General features: G+C 37.5%; 1 protein-coding gene across 1 annotated transcript; it reads left to right on the top strand.

Annotated features, from left to right (window-relative positions):
- Positions 1–1571: 1571 nt before the first annotated feature.
- On the top strand, positions 1572–18446 carry LOC140166570 (UDP-glucuronosyltransferase 2A3-like). The gene is made up of 4 exons (XM_072190066.1): positions 1572–2641; positions 11021–11240; positions 12164–12383; positions 17474–18446. Exons 1-4 carry the CDS (start codon positions 1784–1786, stop codon positions 17760–17762), a joined length of 1587 nt encoding a protein of 528 aa, XP_072046167.1. The 5' UTR covers positions 1572–1783; the 3' UTR covers positions 17763–18446.
- Positions 18447–18574: the final 128 nt, after the last annotated feature.

The following is an 18574-nucleotide window of genomic DNA, read 5'->3' as shown; positions in this document are numbered from 1 at the left end:
AAATGAGAAGCATGATGCCCCAAACGTAACAATGAAGTCAACTAACACACCATCCTACTTAATCCCTTGCGTTTTCGTTTCTGAACAATAGAGCTCCCGAAACAGAAAAGTTGAAACGAGGGTTAGTTTCAATGCGTTACGTAATCTATTTCATCTCCATCTTTATAATAGCTACATGTATGATACTTAAATAGAAACAGGGCTGCGACACTAAATAATTTGCATAGCAAAATGACCCATGACCCATCTCCTCCGCAGCCAATTGGGTTCCGCTCCATCGAAATTAAGCTGGTCACGGAAGAGACTACCCTCCTTTGTGTTTGTTCATTTGTGTATGGAGAGCCCTTCTTGGAGTCCGTAAAGACTTAGGCTACGCTCTCAGCTAGAGTCCGACGCTGCATTGTACTAGAAATACCTTTTCTGTGAAATCGCTATAGAGCCAACCGGGAACACGTATTCGTTTTGAAAATATAGCATTAAAATTAGTATCACCCTTATGGCCCCCGTGCAGTGGGAAACCTTAATTATTTTATTAAAAAGAAATGAAAATAAAAAAAAACACGGATCTACCTGTGCACCTATAAAATGAGCACAGCAATTTGTCTCAAATATGAATGAATTTTAAGAAACATACGGGATATGATGAACATTGACTGACGCCACACAGTGACATCGCCCCGATATCTTCATGGTAGAAATCGCCATGGTAGGTTGAATCCACAGCCAACCATGGCCATTTTATTCGGACCTTATGAGATGCATAATTAGCGAAGTGACCTGACTAAGGCTATTGACAATAGACGGGGTAATTGATTTCTCGCTGTGTGAGTAAGCTTGTATACGACATTGCGGTCAATGGTTATACTATCTCCACTTGAGTGAGTGCCGCTATAGCCTGCTGCGCGCTGTAGTCCATACATGACCAACGCAATATAAAATTAGAGTTTTGGTCAAATTTTGAGTTCAAAGCGCACGGCCAATTTTCAAAGCGCACGCTAACGACTATCATATCTGTTCAACACGTATTTTCAAGTGTATGAGACCAAATCTGGTTTCTTGAGAAAAAATCATTTACGGGAGATATTCATCATTTTCTAACCCAGTATCCGAAGATTTTCGTCTGATATCAAAATCGTGCATAGCAATTCACGTGTATCGATCCCGTGTATTCATTTTAATGTCTCTGCTGTACCAAATAATTATTAGCCAGGCGATGTCGGTGTGCGCCATGAAAGTAGGATCTATTAGTCGTTTTATATACAATGTAGGCCTATATACCGTATTGTCATAATACCAATATTTGTCATAATATATAATGAGTAATATTTAGCAACGTAAATGTGCAGTTCATATGCACAAACGAATACTGATCTTTATGATATTCAGGTTTGTTGACCTTCATCTATTGTATTTGTTCATCTGTGTATGGAGAGAAGAAACGCCATTAAAACTCCATCAGTATCAGGGCGTAGTTCAGTGAACTCACCGGATTGTTATTCTAATTACTTTGATAATACAGATAATATGTATTAATGGGTCGAGGCGATTGCATTGAAAAGCCTAATAAATTATTCATAACAGTTACGTAATCAATCGATAGTGCGGACACTTTTCATTTGCAAACCACCAAAATTCGTGATCTTTTAGCGTTGGAAAAGAAACCACGTGAATAGAGTGCCCTCTCAAGAATAGGTTCTCTGTGCCATTGATCCAGCATTGCTCTTATGAACTCTCACCGCCCTGCTTCGTGTATGATACTGAAATAAGTTGGTGATCTTACACAATGGCTAACAAAGTATCGCTTGTAATTCTCTCAGTGAGTCTGGTATCCTGTAGTAATGTTCTCATTGTACCACTAGTCGGCGAAGGCAGTCACTACTATATAATGCTCAAACTGGGCAGGGAATTGATGGATCGTGGTCATAACATTACAATGCTCCTAGCAGATCGTTATCAGCCTCTTATTACGTCATCTCAAAACCCTACAGAGAGGGCTATTAATTACATCTATTTCCCGTCTCTTTTCAAACTTGATGATTATCATTACTTGCAGGCAAGTATGACAGAAGCGGGACTACAGGGCAGGTATGTGCAATGGCTTATGGAAATACATGCAATGGGCGCAGAAAACATCTTTATGCAACTATATGATGAATGTCGCGATGTTTTAGGCAACCAAACGATTCTCTCAACATTGCGTGATTTAAATTTCGACATATCAGTGGCAGACGTCAACGGTTTCTGTCCTGTTTTCCAATACCTACGACAGTATAATCGTATTCCGTATGTAGCTGTGTCTGCTATAATAACAATACCTTCTTCTTCTCTCTTAACCACTCGTACGCCTACAAATCCTGCATACAAACCAGAAATGTCTTCCGGGTTTGATCACGTGATGTCATTTTCAGAACGAATTATAAACTTTGCAGCTTCTATATTTTACTTGATTTTATTCAACCAAGCAACTGATCCATCAAAGGAATTGAGAGTTCAGCACGGACTTGATTCTTCCCTATTTTGTGAGGATGCGGAACTTTTTTTGATCAATACAAACTTTGCTTTGGATTTCCCGAGACCGTTGATGCCTAATACCAGAACAGTAGGAGGCATAACGACAGGACCAGGACGCCCTCTGGCGGTGGTGAGTGTTAAATCTTACTCGTTCGCGTGGGTACTCGAGCTTATTTTGAATCCGCGACAATGGACACATTTGGCCTTGAGGCCTAAAGGCTGAAAAAAATTACAACTTCCTTGATTTACTATTGTATTGAGATATTTTATCCAAACAAATGTTCATTTGCAGAAGCGCGGTGGTACTATGACGTAGTCATATATTGGCAATAGCATCGTGATATTAAAATGACCACGTTACAGTAATTCTTGTGGCCTATGAGCTGTCTTAATTAACAAAATATCAGACTCATGTCAGAAAAAAAGCTCCGCCGCCTGATACAACTCCCTTTGTCATTTTTAAAATTGCACGAATTTCCAAACAACGGTTCACATGCTCACGATGATTAAACTTTTGATATCAAATTTGGTATCAACCTTCAAAGGAAAGTGAATAGAAAATTATTATATAAATTATTTTGCCATAAACTCTCCAGACTCTGATTAAATGTGGATGTGGCGACGTTTTGATTTGGCTGTGTTTATTTTAGAACCACCGTAATCTTAAAATTATTTTGAACATATTTTAATTTGATATAAAAAATCTGATGTTTATTCGTTGTAATTCCTCCTTTGCCGGCACATACCTTTTTATTATAGCAAAAGTTTTGAGGAAAGTGGAAGATTTAACCAACAATCCAAATGAAGTATTCTATGCACACATTTGATGTTTCTGCTTTATTATACCGTAGAGACCATTAAAAGCGTAATCGGATTTAGCTGGGGACAAACAAATCTGAATGGAGCTTTTGTGAATTAGAATTTTAAAAATCCTATAAAACTAAATAATAAAAGTAAATTCTGTTAGAACGCTGAACAACCGATTCTTTTGTTGTGCAAGGCTCACTCAGTCATTTAATGAGGCAATACAAATGTCCCACATGAATCGCATTCTGAATACGAAGAATGTCCTTCTGATATCAAATAATTTTGATTTTTTGAAATTCGCAATGTAATACACATTTTATGGAAAATCATTAAAAATTGATACTTTTGATATTTAACAGTACTCGAAGTAAACTTTATAAATCTGATGATTTATATTTAAGGGTACTTGCCCATCAGTTTCATTCAGGGGCGTGTTTGAAAAACGGCACAGCGCATTAGTAAAAAGAATAAAAAATACTAAAATTTTCGAACCACTGCCAAGGCACTATGAATGCTAAAGATGCCTATTGTGCCACGGTGACTGTGCTTAACATTAGGCGATTTTCAAAGATATACATATCAAAGCGTTTCTAGTGTATTGAAAATCAGATTTTGGTAGGAATATAGTCATAGAAAGACATATGACTCTACTTGTCTGTTTGTTTTTCATTTAATACAAAAAATTAATTTTGATGAATTGAACTGGTACGACTCTTAGGACTCGTGATAAACGAGGATTAATTTTGTAATAATAAAATGAAAACGCTGGGTCATTCACGACGTCATTTGTAATTCATGTCAAAACCTGGGGAGGACCACACACATCCGTGTATACGTGCACAATCGATACTCAATGATCCAGACAATACCGTTTGAATATACCGCCCTTATGTATGCACTTGCTTTACACATCTTGTCACTTGCGGGAAGATATACATGTACCCTAATAGCTTACAATAGATACCCCACCGTAAATAGCTCTCTTCGTTACCTCGCTGTGCTGATACACGCGATGCACGTAATTTTGAGACATATTTTGTTCAAAAATGATAGGGCGGGACTGTTTTCAGCTAAAATGTTGGCTATCAGCAGATGGTCAATGATACCGGGAAGTGTTGCAGAAAGGTGAGCGTACTCTTTGTTTATTCAAAATATCACATATCAATGAATTTAAATTGGAAATCCAAAAAGGAAATGTCAGGTCAAAATTCTCACCTTAGAATTATTGTGAAATAAAATCAAACCAAATTTAGGCTCCGCAAACAACGTCCAATTATTCCCATTGGTGTTTGCTGCACGTGCATATAATAAATTATGATTTGGGGCTAATTTGAGAAGAGTTAATGCCTCGAGTTTCAAAATACACCGAATGATGTTTTTTGATCAAAAACATCGACAATTCAAGACTCTGTAAAAACAAATCAAGAATTATCTGGGATAATTGCAACTAAGGGTCTTTTTATCTTTCCAGTTTCCGTAAGTCTTTTGTTCAGATACGAAAACGCAAGGGATTCAGTAAGTTACTGTAATCTGACTTCATTGTTAACTCTGAAGTACCAATCAGCTTATTTCAATAGAGGTGATTGCTTATGTCAATAAAATCGGGACGTTAACACCAGTGTTTTTAATGGTCTAGCGCCCTCTCGTCTTTACATTGGTAAATTGATCCACATTTATTTGACAAAATGCATGCCAATCCGAATGACAAAGTCCACTTTTTTCTGTAAAAACGTTGCAAATAAGCCCTAAAATCACAAAAGGTCCGCTTATGAGCCTGTCGAACCCTAGAGCACTTGTGTATGGCCACAGTGTCACCTTTCCATCAATGTCTATTTCTACTCCCTATTTTGCTTCCTCCTGCCCCCCCCCATGATCAGTCTCCCACTCCCTCCCGGTCCATACTCTCTCCTCTCGAGTTCTTCTTTTGTAGTCTTTCCGTCTCTCCCTCTCCTCTCTTTCTTCCTCACCCCTCCAACTCTCACTTGTTCAGTCTCAAGTATTTCCCTCCATCCCTCCCTCCCTCTCCATCCCTTGTGAAATTTATCAGTATGATCAATGACTGAAAATAAGCTCTGCAAAAATAAACATTTAAAATAAACCCGAGCCTTGCATAATGACCCAACCAATTATCAGATTAGCTTGCAATTGGTACGAATGAATAGAATACATTAGCTTTGCTCCAATGCAAATCTTTTGTATTGCATTTCAATATTAAACATGATTCCCAAATCACCACTTGTACGCGCCTCATTGGGAGGTATTTGACTATTTTAGACGCTCGTTTCATCGCCAATATGAAAGACTTTTGCTTATAACCTGGCAAATGGTTAGTATATGTTTCAATGCAAGACTTTTTTTACGAACCACTTACGTCTAGGCGTAAGTGCATATACACTAAACACAAGTCAATTGAAGCCGTACAATTTACCGCGAATTTAGGACCGTAAAATTTAGACTCTTCTTTTGTCTAGATTAGCACCCAACCGCACATCTCAAGGTTTTATGTAAAAAATCAATATAACTTACCAAAACGAAAACTGAAATTCACGAGCTTCAAATTTTCAGTAACTAACAAAAGGCTAGAATAAAAGATTGGTCACACCTGGGAGACTACCACTTCAAAATAACAATGACTTACAAAAACTATTACGGATACGGAAACAGAAACTGAAAGATAAAACGACGGTAAGTATAATGAAAGTTATGATCTAAGCTACCAGATGCATCATTAATTTCCTGACTATCAAATTTAGTTTTGGGAAAAGATTACTTTAATGTTTTGGCGGGATTATTTCCCGCCAAAAATTTCAACCAAAAAGAGCATGTAGCCTTAAAGTGTATGTACAAATGTGAGTACAACATATCTAAACATCCTCGTCCTGACAACTCTTTCAGAGGATGGCGACTTTAGACACAGCTGTTCTCGGCAAAGAGAAGTGATGTTTGGTTGGGCGGTTTTCGGGAAGGGGTATTTTGTCGGCGAGTACAACATATCTAAACATCCTCGTCCTGCCAACTCTTTCAGATGATGGCGACTTTAGACACAGCGGTTCTCGGCAAAGAGAAATTTAAAATCTGGTGTGGGGCTGGGTGGTTTCCGGGAACGGGATTTTTGTCCGTGAATACTTCATATCTAAACATCCTCGTCCTGACAACTCTTTCAGAGGATGGCGACTTTAGACACAGCGGTTCTCGGGAAAGAGAAATTTAAAATCTGGTATGGACGGTTTTTGGGTTGGGGCGGTTTTCAGAAAAAAAAAGCGATAATGTTTAGGAAAGGTGTTCGGGGATAAAATAAGGAGTCAATTATATACTCATTTACTGTTTCATATAACTAGCGGGATACCCGCGCTTCGCGCGGGTCCCCGCTAGATGAGTAAATGGGAGCGTTCACTATAACAGGAAGAATTACTGAACAGGTAGAATCATCGAAAAGATACATTTTGATTTTCCGTTTCCATGTTATTTATTTATTTTTCTAAATCTGTTATTTGTTACATTTCCTTTTAGCTTCATTTTTATTTGCTGCTTGTAATTTCCCGTTTCCATGTTTTTTATTTAATTCTGTTATCATTATTATAGCTTCTTTTTTTTTTTTATATTTTCCTGATTAGTTTCTTTCCTTCTTTGTTTCGTTCCCGTTTCATTTAGTTAATTTAACCCGTTGGCCTAATTACTTGTACCTCTTTTGTCATTTTAATTTCATTTTTCTTTATAGTAGGTCTACCGCTTCATTTTGTTTATACAACACACGTATTTTCCCGTATACGTCCTCTCATAGCGTGTATGCGGACGTGTTCATCTTTATCATAATCCCGTGACCCGTCCATGTACCTTTTTGTCCTTTAATTTTTATTTATTTTTCCTTCTTTCTGTATTATCATGTCCACTGGTCTCTGGCTCGCAAGTCGCGTGGCTCTGCGCCGTTTACGCGCGCATTGGCGTAGTGCGCATTACGCTACGCTCGCGCGCCGACGCGCTGCCTGCCAGCTGCAGTGACGCGCAGGCTGGCAACTGATTTTCATAACAAAACCCCGTTTTTACCCATATTTTCACTGTTTTTGCAGTCAATTCTTGACCGATTTCAACCAAATAAAGTCGAGGCGATTTCCCGTATATTCCTCGATCTCCCGTATGAATTTGGCGACATTTGGATCGAAACTGACGGAGCCTTTTACATAAACCACATAGATACATACATACATACATACATACATACAACATTCCCCTATTTATAGTAAGATTAAAATTGTGAATGCTCAAATTGCGAATGCTTTGTATTTAAAGAGAGTCTCCGGCAATCATAACATTATGCCTTATATGATAGAAAAATAATTATCAAGCACGAATCACGTGGTTTTATTCAAAACAAACTCATATTGACCATAAAAACGAATAAAAACAGTCGGCTCTCAACACGCGATATTCAAAATTCCCGCGCCGAAATTGTCTAAGTGCAATGACGTAATGGTTATTTGTGCTCAATTGTCGTCAGCCTTTATTATATTACTGGGACGTCATTGCACTCGACAATTTCAGCGCCCGGGAATTTTGAATACCGCGTGTTGAGAGACGGATGTTTTTATTCGTCTTTATGGTCACTATGAGTTTGTTTTAAACCACGTGATTCGTACTTGATAATTATTTTTCTTTCATATAAGGCATAATGTTGTGATTACCGGAGTCATCCTTTAATAAGAAGGAGCCAATATATACTCATTTACTGTTTCATATAATTTAATTGTGAATGCTCAAATTGTGAATGCTCAAATTGTGAATGCTCAAATTGTGAATGCTCAAATTGCGAATGGTCAAATTGCGAATGCTTTTTAAGTTAAGAGAAGTGATGTTTGGGGTTGGGCGGTTTTCGGGAAAGGGATTTTTGTCGGTAAGTACTTCATATCTAAACATCCTCGTCCTGACAACTCTTTCAGAGGATAGCGACTTTAGACACAGCGGTTCTCGGCAAAGAGAAATTTAAAATCTGGTGTGGACGGTTTTGGGGTGTTTGCAAGAAAAAAAAAAAGGCGATAATGTTTAGGAGAGGTGTTCGTGGATAAAATAAGAAGGAGCCAATAGATACTCATTTACCGTTTCATAAAATTAAATTTTGGGGTTGAAAACTAAATCTGGTTTAGGAGGTTTTAGAAAAACGCAAAATCGCGTAAATAGCACAGGCTTGAGGTACGGTAGGTGATGTACAAAAACGCAAAATCGCGTGAATAGTTCATGCTTGAGGTATGTGATGGAATCAGCGAGATGGGCAAAATCGCAGGAATAGCACAAGTTTGAGGTACTGTAGGTGATGTACAAAAACGCAAAATCGCGTGAATAGAACAAGCTTGAGGTACGGTAGTACAAAAACGCAAAATCGCGTGAATAGCAAAAGCTTGAGGTACGGTAGTACCATGGAGGTATATAAATAAATGGAGAATGATCCAGCCAAGCCTCTTTTGTACTACGTTGGTTATGACCAATTATTGTTGAATAGGCAATTTCAGGTTTATATTGATTATGCTAAGCTGATTACATTGTGAAGTCTGTTTCACTGGCCATTGATTTCAATGGCGTAAAATGAAGTTTAGGCCTATACTTATTGGAAAGTGCTCATGTTTCATAAAATTTTGATATCAAAATCTCATTTTCGCCAAAAATTGAGTGCTTAAATTGCATCAAGAAATCAGTCTTTTTGAAAAAAGAAACACCTTATCTGTTGTCATCTTGTGACTCCCTACATTTTGGTCATGAAAAATTGAATTATGACTTTTTTTTCCATAAAGTTATGACCCCCCCGTATATTTGGAACCCTCCTCCAAAGAAAATGATAGCCTCCTAATAATATTAATAATCATTTAGGCCTAAATACTGATAATTATTTATTATACAATGAGAAGTTTAATGATGATGATTTAGGCGGCCTATACGATTTCATGACAATACAGAATTAAAAGTATCCGTCATGGGCATGGCACTCAATCAATTTGACCCGAAGCTTCAACCAAAATCACGATTATCATACACTAAACTATGAGAAACTGTTTAAACAAAGTATGTAGGGCCTATACATTCCGTAGGCCTATATCAATTTCTCTCTAGAAAAGATTGTCTGATCATCACTTTTGCTTGAATTCCGAAGTACTTCCGGTAAATTTTGCTCGCTCGTAACTCAAATGGCCCAAATTGACCCAACATAATTTTTTCACAATCGGAAGGTAAAACCGTTTAGCTTTCATTTGCACTATATTTGAACTCCCTCAGACCCCTTAAAAGCTTAATATATGAACATGAAAACTAAGTATATTTGTCAAGTTACGGCACAACTAGTGTAGAAAAGTTTCATAACTTGAGAACAGAACATCCGAATTTCTTCGGGTTTTCGCACGATCATATACATTGAAACTATAAGCTATCAAAACTGGTGACTTTGAACTAACTGATTGACTAGCTGACGTCATTATACAGTCTCTTTTACAAGGCTTCCGGTACGGGTCAATGTAGGGTCAATTCCTATGAGTAAATTTTGGGAGTGACAATCAATGAACCATGATAGAGGCTCATAACCATCGTGGAGATCAATAGCTTGGCTGAAGTGGCTGGTCAATTCAAGTTTGGTGACTCATTGAATAGAGGTAACGGATAATCTCCACTTAGGAGATTAGAATTCTGGCGATCATTCTCCATTTATTTATATACCTCCATGGTAGTACAAAAACGCAAAATCGCGTGAATAGCACAAGCTTGAGGTACCGTACGGAAGGTGATGTACAAAAACGCAAAATCACGTGAATTGCTGTTCTGGTTATTCTGTGCTCTTTATGCTAAGAATCACGCTTTCACATTAACTTGTGCTCCTTTGTGCTATTGTTGCTATTGTCAGAAAAATCACACTTTCACATTAACTTATGCTTCTTTGTGCTACTATTGCTATTTACCTACTACTCAGGCATATTCGCGTTACATTATGCTATTCTGGCTATTCTGTGCTCTTTATGCTAAGAATCACGCTTTCACATTAACTTGTGCTCCTTTGTGCTATTGTTGCTATTGTCAGAAGAATCACACTTTCACATTAACTTATGCTCCTTTGTGCCACTGAAGTGCGAAAGACTTCCACCGCTTCCAGCCTCCGCGATATTTGTCCGTAGTAGACCCGGCTTTTGAAGCCAACGCAGTGTCTTGAAGAGACGAAACTAAACCAGAGAGATATTCGTTGTTGCTAATGTTAGTATCAGATGAAAACTCGCTTCAAACTCCACTGTTACATCTGAAAAATTAAATGAGGTGGCCGCGAGTAAAAACGAAATATTGCAATAGAAACTGCGGTAACATATTATTACAAAATACAAAAGAATTGACAAATTCTGGTTTTTGATACAAAATTCATGATCAGGAGCATATGCGAAGAAAATGGCAAAACGTCTAATTAAATCTAACGACATTGTTTCGTCACAGGAGAGTGATTTTGAATAGACAAGCATATGATCACGGCGTGTGGAATTACAACCTGTCTAATTATTGACAACGCTTTCTCGTCGTCTTCATGTGTCTTTTAATGTTTAGGACATGTCAACGTTCATAATCATGATGGTACAATTTTATATTCATGATTGGTAAAACGATCAGTATCTTGTGCTATTCAGGATTTCACTTACATGTAGACACTACTTTGCTTACCTTTGCTTTATACATTTGAATAATACAGGAATGGATAGAGTTTCTTGAGAGTGCTGGTGAAGATGGCGTAGTGTTGTTTTCAATGGGCTCTAATGCAAATGGTATTGATGAAGATATATCAGGTCTCTTTGCTGGAGCTTTTGCTCAATTATCTCAAAAGGTTATCTGGAAGTTGAACGGCAAACCATCGGCCACTGTGACTCCTAATGTCAAAGTTGTAGACTGGATACCACAAAATGATCTGCTAGGTAAGCCTGTAACAGCCGACATAACCCCATGAGACATAACTACCTGCCAATTGGCCAAAATGAAGATTGTGTCCAATTGTGAACAAATCAAGGAGGGTACTATTAATATGAAAAGTTTAAAGCCTAGTTATAATTGGCAATTGAAATGAGGATTTCAAATTATCAACCAATCAGAAATGCTGTTAGATGATCAGTAGTGTCCAGGGAGTTATATAATAAAAAATGGGCAGCCAGGAGGCTGCTCTAGACATTAATATACCACCGTATGAAATCTGTCATTATGTCATATATCATATACTGCGCACAAAAAGTACCCATACACCTAATAATACACTAAACTTATATTACCAATAGGTGGATAATTTTATTCTGTGTGTATTAAAACCTCATTCCTCACGATGTGTGTGGTGGTGTGAGGGGGAGGGCGACATTTTCATATTTGTAACAAAATATTTTAAAGGCCAATCACAGATATGGGCCAATACACTAGGTCACCTGAATCAATTTGCATTGTGGGATATGGTAAATCAATCCCGTGTAGGATTAGATGCATATTTAAATGGTAAATATACTTGTGCTTGCCTTTAAGCGCGCGAAAATTTGCCGGATTAATCATTAAATGTGTTAAAGAAACAAATCACAGATTTGGGCAAATATATACAATCTGTCATATGATATATTATGATGACACAAAATATCATATAACCCTAACGATTTAACCATAACGATTTACAGAGGTGCCGTAGGGTGGGTGCCTCTGGCTTTGCCACTGAATTCGAGAACGTATTTTAATTGTGTTCGATATAAGAAATTTGAGTCACAAAATTTGATACGGCCTATGAAAATTTAATTCCATAGTGAACATACTGGAAACTAGTTGACCATTTGACTTATACCATATTGCCCTTCATCTCTGTTCACAGGTCATCCTCAGATCAAAGCCTTTGTATATCACTGTGGTATGAATGGGGTATGGGAAGCTGTATATCACGGAGTACCTATGGTAGCTGTGCCATTGTTTGCTGACCAATCCGACAATGCACAAAGATTGGTATCACGTGGTATGGCGGTGAAAGTCGACATAACTACGTTGACCAGCGACGAGTTGGCTCAAGCTATACGTACAGTCATTAGAGATCCAAGGTAAGATTATTGCTCTGCGTGCTAGACATAGGCTTCGCATAAAAGTATACCACTGTTTTTGATGTTTCTTTTTAAGGGATGTGAGAAGAGCGAACCGTGATAGAGGGAGGGTGTCTGCAAGAGACACAGTAATCAGAAAATGAATAACCGAGATCGCGCGCCAAATAAACTTACTGTAGTAATTTTCCTGGTCTTTAAAAAAATTAGGCATAGGTGGGAATCGAACCCGGTACCTCCTGGTTCTGAAGCCCGGATAATAACACTAAACCAAGTTCCTATCTGCTCTACAACCTGTGATATTAATCCTTGATAATACTTAACGGAAAAAATCAATACTAATGTATGATGTCCTACTAAAGTAGCAATCGGTCAATCTGCTCAATCTTCACGTCGTTCAAATAATCAATCAATCGAAAAATAAAATAAAATAAATAAATAAATAAATAAATAAATAAATAAATATGTCAGTTCTCTTGACCCCCCAAACGTCATTAAGTAAATAAATATGAAAAAAATAAATAAAACTAAATAAATAAATAAAAATAAATAAATAAAATAAATAAATAAATAAAAACTAAATAAATAAATAACTGCATAACTAAATAACTAACTAACTAAATAAATAAATACATAAATAAATACAAAATAAATAAATAAATAAATAAATAAATAAATAAATAAATAAAACTAACTAAATAAATAAATAAATAAAACTAACTAACTAACTAACTAACTAACTAACTAACTAAATAAATAAAAACTAAATAAATAAATAAAAACTGAATAAATAAATAAATAACTGAATAACTAACTAACTAACTAAATAAATAACGTTAAATACAGTAGCTCTCCGCCTCATACAGTCAAGCTCTCCGCCTCCGCCGCATTTGTACTAATGATTCCGACTTCTCACAGCATGCCAGGGACCTCAAGAAGAACCTTACATCTAGGGGACACAGCGCACTAAAAGTGCAGCAGGCCATCAACAAGGTCAAATCTCTTCCCAGGTCAGATATACTGAAGCAGAAGCCCAGAAGTCAGGACACCAATACCAGAGTCCCTGTTGTGCTCACTTTTCATCATAACCTCCCTCCTCTCCGCAGCATCACTAATGACAATCACCATATACTACAAACCTCAGATCGGCTACAACGAACAGACGTCCTCGCAATCTTAGAGATCTTCTTGTGAGAGCTGAAGTCCCCCCGGTTTCTGATACTATTCCTTCCACAAAACAGGGTACTTTCACATGTGATTCCAACAGGTGTGTTGTCTGCAAGGACCATATCCAAGAAGGGGATTCTGTCGTCAGTAATTCCAACAATTCCTCCCACAGGATCAGGGGCAACATCACCTGCACCACTCATTTTTTGCAGAGTTTGTGGTATACAGTATGTGGGAGAAACTAAGACTGCACTTAAGAAACGGTTTTATGGACACAGGTCAAAACCAAGAAGCTTGACACCCCTGTTGGTAATCACTTTAACCTCCCCAACCACTCCATCTCCGACATGATCATACAGGGCATTGAGTCTTTAGGTAACCGCCCCGACACCGTCCGTGCCAGCAGGGAGAAATTCTGGATGAAGCGCCTTCGTACCATCCAGCCACACGGTCTCAACATCCAAGAGGGAAACGACTAACTTGTTTTTCATCATCATAATATTTTGCCCCCCCTCCCATTTTTTTTCAATTACTTTAAATATATTTGTCCTCCACTTTATTATTTTATTTTTTATTTCCTATTTACATCTATCATTTTGTAATATGTTCATGTAGTTGCCATTCATTTTCATATTTCTATTCAGCCCATTGTCTTCATTCATATCCTTTGTCCCTCTTACTTCCATTCATGACATCCCACTTCCTGCCCCTATTGATATTTCCCAAGATACACTTATGTCTTCTATTGTCTTGCTAATTTCCTTATGTCCATGTCCCTATATATATGCATGTTTGTGTGTTGTCTTGTCACTCTGCCTTTGATAAAGATCCTGCTAGGATCGAAAGCTCAGGCCCCTAAAACTTTGAAATTTTAAATAAATAAATAAATAAATAAATAAATAAATAAATAAATAAATAAATAAATAAATAAATAAATAAATAAATAAATAAACATACATAAAAAATATGGCATAGCAAGGTTTCGAACTAGCGACGATCAGAACAGCAACTAAGAAATCACAACACCTTAGACCGCTCGGCCACCGAACCATACATCCTACTCCATATCAAAGAAATATATTCACCTCTAGCGTTACGCAATATTGGCACATGACCCGGACACATGCTTGTAGGTAAAGATCCTACGTAATAGAAAAGCATGAAAGGTGCATAAAGGGTCTATCCCTTGAAGTCATACTAACCAAATAAATATACAGAGGCCATTGACATGTAACCAACTCTTTGTATACCTTGATACAATCAACATATACAATTAGGCGTTGACGCAATCATCAATGCGGGAAGTATAAAACCATATTCACTGCATATTCGCCACTCGTGCACTTTCTTGAGTCTACGGCTGTTCCGAAAACAGCCTTGAACCCTGAATTCAGAGGTAAATTTTGGGTTGTTACATGGAATTCAAAGTAATTATATCATGAAAAAACCCACCGAGAGGACTACGATACTCATTCAGAGCCAATCTACATTCTGTTATTTGCAAAAGCCGACGATCAAAGTAAACTTATAAAAGGAGGAGGACCAGAAATCAACGTTCATTACCGGTAAGACTAAAATCGCATCGAAAACGCCAAAATGCAGTCACAAAATTTATAATATTACTACATCACCAAAACAAATTGTAACGTAGGTATGCAGAAAAGAGTTGTATTAGCAATAACAAAGTATGTGCAAAAAGATTTGTCTTTGGCATGTCGCCTTCTTGAAATATCACCAAAATATCAAATATCGGGAAAAACGCCCCAAAATTTAAAACAAACATGTACCTTCAAAAATAAATGCACATTTGCACTTGGTGACCCGGTCATTACCTGGCGCTGTGATGTGGGATTCCTCGTCGCTTTCTCTCTCTAGTTACCAGTACTTTAAGTTTGCCCTTTACCCAGCCCTTAAGAATCACTGAACCAATACTGGACTTGTTTCTACTTGTTTTAATGCATTTGTCATGCTGATTCCAAATATGGTCATGTGGTCATGAAAATTTACAATTTTGAAATATTTGAATTTTTAAAAATAAAATTGGTACTCGTCGTCTGCAGTCGACATTGGTCTTCACCAGACACAAAAAGAAACTCGTAGTTATAGTCATCCTAAACTGTTCAACAACTTGCTATTAATTTTGGATTATTCTGAAATATACATTTTGTCAGTTGGACGTTGTTTTTCCCATTTGACACCCTGTTCGTGAAAATCGAACAAGAATTGACCAAGATATGCACCTCAAACCCTCAAACACCAAAATCAAAAGTTGTAATTTCGACGAGTTTCAATGGGAACACGTCGTTGTATTGCACACAAGCACCACGGGCCAATCAATAAAGCACACAATATAACAGGCACAATTGAATTGTTAAAATTGCAACTTTTGATTTTGGGCTTTGAGGGTTTGGAGGCGCATATCTTGGTCAATTCTGGCTGGATTTTCACGAACAAGGTGTCAAATGTGAAAGCAAAGTCTATTTAACAACATGTATATTTCAGAATAATACAGAATTAGCAGGTTGATGGACAGCAAGGATGACTATAACTGAAAAATCGAAGCGTTCGAAATCGCCCATATTTTCAACCTTTGGAATCTCAAGGCACTCAATGTGTAGGATATAGCCCAATTTGGGCTCCACCTTGTATCTTTTGCATAGGGTCCAATGTAAAATTAAAACTTCACATGCATTTTTTTTTTTTCCAAGTGCTTGTTTCCTCTGGCGTCAAAAATATGAAATTGATTCCGGACTAAAGTTTCACAACGAGAACGCGCATATTACTTTCGCACTTCAAGATTTAAAAAAAAAAGCGGGAAAACTTAAATCGAAATTGCTACACAGCTACACAGTGCACAATGCCCTTACAATGCAAATTAGCAGCCTACCTGTATATTGGCCGATGTGTGGAATGCAATGGGCTGTTCCAGTTAAAATCCTTACACCCTCTAGATGGAGGTCATTATGTCAATCTTACACACAGGAGTGTAGATATCAAACGTAGTCACCCATTCAGGCAACTCTATTTGATATTCACACTCCTTGTGTGTAAGATGTCTTGCCGGGTGGGGAGTATGGAATTCAAATGGAATAGCCCAAAAGTTCTTCTTTGTAGGATTTTAAAGATTTCAATTTTAGGCCCCATGTCACATGGGGAAAATGGTAAACCACACATATTTAGCAGCACTTCTGCTCATTACTCACCATTTAGCAGAATTCAGCAGCCTGCTTCAACAGATTTTGTCGTGATTTCTGGCTGCCGACCTTAGAAAATCTGGCTGTTTTTGTGTGAGCTCCCATTTCTGCCCATGTGACATAGGGCCTACAAGAGCACACAGCTTCTCCCCATGTGACATAGGGCCTACAAGAGCACACAGCTTCTCCCCATGTGACATAGGGCCTACAAGAGCACACAGCTTCTCCCCATGTGACATAGGGCCTACAAGAGCACACAGCTTCTCCCCATGTGACATAGGGCCTACAAGAGCACACAGCTTCTCCCCATGTGACATAGGGCCTACAAGAGCACACAGCTTCTCCCCATGTGACATAGGGCCTACAAGAGCACACAGCTTCTCCCCATGTGACATAGGGCCTACAAGAGCACACAGCTTCTCCCGAACACCAAGACTTATTACAAAGGAATAATTGCATCGGGATATTAAAAGCAATTAATAAATGACCTGTATGCATAAATAACCCATAACTATGAGATTAAGAGCCAATGCATAGGTGACATTAAGAGCAATGCTTTAAATTCAACCAAACACACTAAACAAAGATCATTCTAAATGATATAATAACTGCATGCTTTAATAAGCAATTGATAAGCATTTATAAGATATTACCATTTATAATAATAATTTTGTATGCTTAAGGTAAAATAAACATTTTCCTACTGTTCTTTATTCTTCTTTTTCTTTTTAGTTACAAGAGCAACGCCACACGTATATCCGCAATATTCCGAGACTCACCCCGCACACCAACAGAAGAAGCCGTTGATTGGATAGAATATGTTATACGTCACAATGGCGCCAAACATTTACGATCTGCTGCTTTAGATTTAAACATATTCCAGTACTTATTACTAGACGTCATCGCAGTCTTGCTATTAGCTTTCATTGCATTTATGATTATTTTATACTGTAGTTGTAGACTATGTTTCAGAGGTTGTAAAAGACTATATAGCGGGTCCAGTAAAATAAAAAGTGAATAGGTTGCTATATATATAAGTTTAACAAGGTAACGGTGCACGTATCGACAGCCATATTATTTTCATATGTTCACGAATTTTATTAGAATAAATTCGTATCAGGTTTCAATTGCCTTGGCGAATTGAAAGGGTGCGAGTCTTCCGCAATACATACATCTAAGCGTGCGCCAATCAGAGTGGTTTTGAACAGGTATGATAAGGATAATGAACTGAGTGTAATGCATTAGTCAAGATAATCGCACGCGCCGTAACTCCATGGCAAGTGCGATTATCTTGACGAATGCATTTGCACGAGTACATTATCCGTCATATACTTTGAGTGTATTAAAGCAATAGGCAATGTCAATGGCTGCATTCATTAGTTTGAATATTAGGTAAAATATCTTAAATTTTAAAAACACCGTCAGATCATTGACCAGGTAGCATTTACTAGTAACTGGTCAAGAAAATCAATCACTGTAGAAGTTAGCTATCAATGGTATCGATTGCGCCATACGTCATACTTTAGTAATTTATTAACGCATGGTTTGTAACCAATTGATTTTATGTTGTGATCATTTAATATCGTAGTTCCGAACACAGAGAGCACTGAAGCAGTTGACCTAGAAACAATCGATTTTGACGTCCCACTACATGTAGTACTATGGTGAATGGAGATGAGAGAATAAACTTATATATCAATATCAACTGGACTTCATAGTTCTACAATTTGAACTTTAAAATCTAATCATATTGTTAAAACACACGACAGTGGAATTTTTCAATTTGTTCAGTATTATAAAGCATGATCATGATATTATGCGCTAGTGTGTGTT

The sequence above is a fragment of the Amphiura filiformis genome, chromosome 12, assembly GCF_039555335.1.
Source record: "Amphiura filiformis chromosome 12, Afil_fr2py, whole genome shotgun sequence".
Lineage (NCBI taxonomy): Eukaryota > Metazoa > Echinodermata > Ophiuroidea > Amphilepidida > Amphiuridae > Amphiura > Amphiura filiformis.
The sequence above is the reverse complement of the archived record's forward strand: the minus strand, read 5'-3'. Positions and strand labels throughout refer to the sequence as shown.

What these genes read in the sequence shown, in the direction of transcription:
- LOC140166570 (XM_072190066.1), top strand. Translation starts at nt 1,784, where the DNA reads ATGGCTAACAAAGTATCGCTTGTAATTCTCTCAGTGAGTCTGGTATCC. An exon ending in CAGGACGCCCTCTGGCGGTG is followed by an intron (nt 2,642 to 11,020) that starts GTGAGTGTTAAA and finishes TGAATAATACAG; the next exon opens with GAATGGATAGAGTTTCTTGA. An exon ending in ACAGTCATTAGAGATCCAAG is followed by an intron (nt 12,384 to 17,473) that starts GTAAGATTATTG and finishes TTTTCTTTTTAG; the next exon opens with TTACAAGAGCAACGCCACAC.